Genomic DNA, 2433 nt, shown 5'->3' with positions numbered 1-2433 from the left:
GTCCTAGTTCCGCCATTGATTGTAAGCTTATCAGATACGCTCATACGTCTTAGAAACAAAATTTATGGAACATGCAGCTTTTATTAAAAAGGCCATCAAATAAGACTAGCGAAAATGTCCAAGAACATCACTTCAAATTTAATAACAAATATCAATAATAATTTTGATCTCAAACTTAATATGCATCAAACAATTTTCAGCTAGTGAATGTGTTGACAACACATACAATGAAACACCAGAGGGACTCCGCATCGATTTGTATGACTCAATACTCCCTCTCGCCTCCTTTCATTGTCTGAAGAAGCCCATGGACTCAACTGAGGCGGAGCTACATGACCATCAACAAAAAGTGAGTTCTGTTCTCGACTCTCCTGGGCCAGGGCTATGTCTTCCGGTCCATAAATCATTGGGCTATGGCTTCTTCTGTGTTCTGCCCTTCTCTCCACAGCAAGAAAATGACCCAGTGATGCAGCATTATGGCAATCTGACTCTGCATCGGTCTGGTCCCTTGGGCAGAGGGAGAAACACCAAGTTTTCGGTCTGTTGTTCTTCTTGATCTGTACTGTCTGAGGCCTTCTCTTCCTCAATGATCGCCTAGAGAACTCTAAAATGTTCGACACTCCTATTAGGCTCCCAAGTGTAATGCTCTTGTCATGAAAGAAAGATCCTGTAGACTGTTGTGGTTTTAGGAAAAAAATAGTAAATTAGATACGCTTAATTTTTTTATTTCATTCATGAAATCCAGATGTATTCAACTGGGATTTTAAAAAAAGTATCAGAACCTTGAAGTATATCATCCACTAAAATCCATAGATTATTTATAATGCCCAATCTACAGACTCTCTTCTTGGAAGAGACCTTGAATTCGGGAGAAGTCTGAATTTCAGACCTTCTCCTCAAAATTCTAAAATATACTTGTTTGAAAAATAGGGAGAATACAAACGTAAAAAAAGTGTTCACAGTGATCCGTTCTTGAAAATTTCATCCTAGAAATATAGGTTAATTAAAAAAAGTTTAATGCAAACTCTTAAGAAAATCTTCACATTATTCAGATATTCAAAGGTGATGCAAGCTTTGTAACAATGTCAAGATGCAGTTTGCTCACAGTAGCACATGACTTTGTTATGTGGAGCAGCAGGTGCCCACTGCCCCATGTCAAGCAAAGGCATTATAAATATAATGTAATTCGGACCTCCCAATAAAATTTAGATAAGTTTTTCACATGAATAATAAGTTATATCAGCATTATTACTATTGACAAGTGACAAAAGAATAATGCCAGGTTTTAATGGTTAAATATACAACTTTTACCATCTGGGAGTTGGAAATACGAAATAGAATGCAGTTAAAATCTGAGACTGACAAAGCCTTGAGTTCATTAAAAAGGTCACAAGACATGTCTAGTACAGTAGTACTGTATTTGCTGACGATTTCAAACAGTCATCCCTTGGTTGATAATTTAATGAAAAGTATAAGTTCAGTAGTTGATATCGTTCTTCTCTTGACTCGACAACAAGAGGTTAAGTATTAGAATTTCATAATGAAAATTTGCACATTATGCTAAGATATACTTATCGCTTTTCTTGAAAATATTTGCGATTCTAATAAACCAATCCTAAAACGTCTTACTCAGTAAATCTACTCGAACTCAAATTGATAGAACGGTATTGACTAAAATTGATAAAGTCCGGAACTGACCTCTGTATCTAAATCTGAGGAACTAGGGGAAGCACTGGGTGAAGTGTTGAAAGACAATGATCCAGAAAACTCAGGCATATGAACCAAACCAACTCTCACATTCAAAGGTTGCAGGCCCAGAGGCCACCCTTCTTCCTACAATCAAATAAAATCATCAAACATAGTATAAATGGACCCATTATGCAAAAACATCAAGAAACATGCAAAAACACTCATAATAACAACAATAAATGTATTCAAGAAGTAAGATATATACCTGCTGAGCCATAGATAACAAATAGTTCTGAAACTTGATTAGTGTTAGTAAAGAGATGGCCAAGAAAAGTCATTTCAGAACTTCAAGCAGAAGATAAAAGGAGAGTGAGAGGTGACATTTCATCAGATTATGCACTGAGGGTGTACTAGTAGTATTGTATATGTAATGCTATGATTTTCTATAAGAATGAAAGAAAGGGATGGTCAAAAAGAGTGCCCAATGATAAGAAGAGGTCTTATCAGTATATTGCACTCTTCCTGGATATATGCTTTTAGTTTAATTTTGTTAGCAGGATTGAGGGAACAGAATAATTATGTGTCTATAAAATAATAAAGCAGACAAAGATTTTAGTCCAGGAGTGGTGCGCCTTTTCAGAAAATGACTCATATGCCTATGCTTTACTATTTTTTTTTTTTTTGTTGTTGTTATGAACTATATTCTGATCACCAGTAATCCAGTATACTGTATATGTTAACTAA

General features: G+C 35.5%; 1 protein-coding gene across 1 annotated transcript; it reads right to left on the bottom strand.

The window, feature by feature from the left end:
* Nucleotides 1–115: 115 nt before the first annotated feature.
* Nucleotides 116–2214, bottom strand: LOC108206723 (uncharacterized protein At3g17950). Its single transcript, XM_017377111.2, has 3 exons — nucleotides 1955–2214; nucleotides 1699–1833; nucleotides 116–674 (listed from the first exon to the last, which is right to left on the bottom strand). Exons 1-3 carry the CDS (start codon nucleotides 1964–1966, stop codon nucleotides 201–203), a joined length of 621 nt encoding a protein of 206 aa, XP_017232600.1. The 5' UTR covers nucleotides 1967–2214; the 3' UTR covers nucleotides 116–200.
* Between the last annotated feature and the right edge of the window lie 219 nt (nucleotides 2215–2433).

The sequence above is a fragment of the Daucus carota genome, chromosome 2 (assembly GCF_001625215.2).
Source record: "Daucus carota subsp. sativus chromosome 2, DH1 v3.0, whole genome shotgun sequence".
Classification (NCBI taxonomy): Eukaryota; Viridiplantae; Streptophyta; class Magnoliopsida; order Apiales; family Apiaceae; genus Daucus; species Daucus carota.
Note: the sequence above shows the minus strand (reverse complement) of the source record. Positions and strands in the feature narration are given on the sequence as shown.

Excerpts from the sequence above, each read along its gene's own strand:
- LOC108206723 (XM_017377111.2), bottom strand. Across the intron at positions 675-1,698 it reads CCTCAGATTTAGATACAGAG|TCTACAGGATCTTTCTTTCA; the intron begins GTCAGTTCCGGA and ends AAACCACAACAG.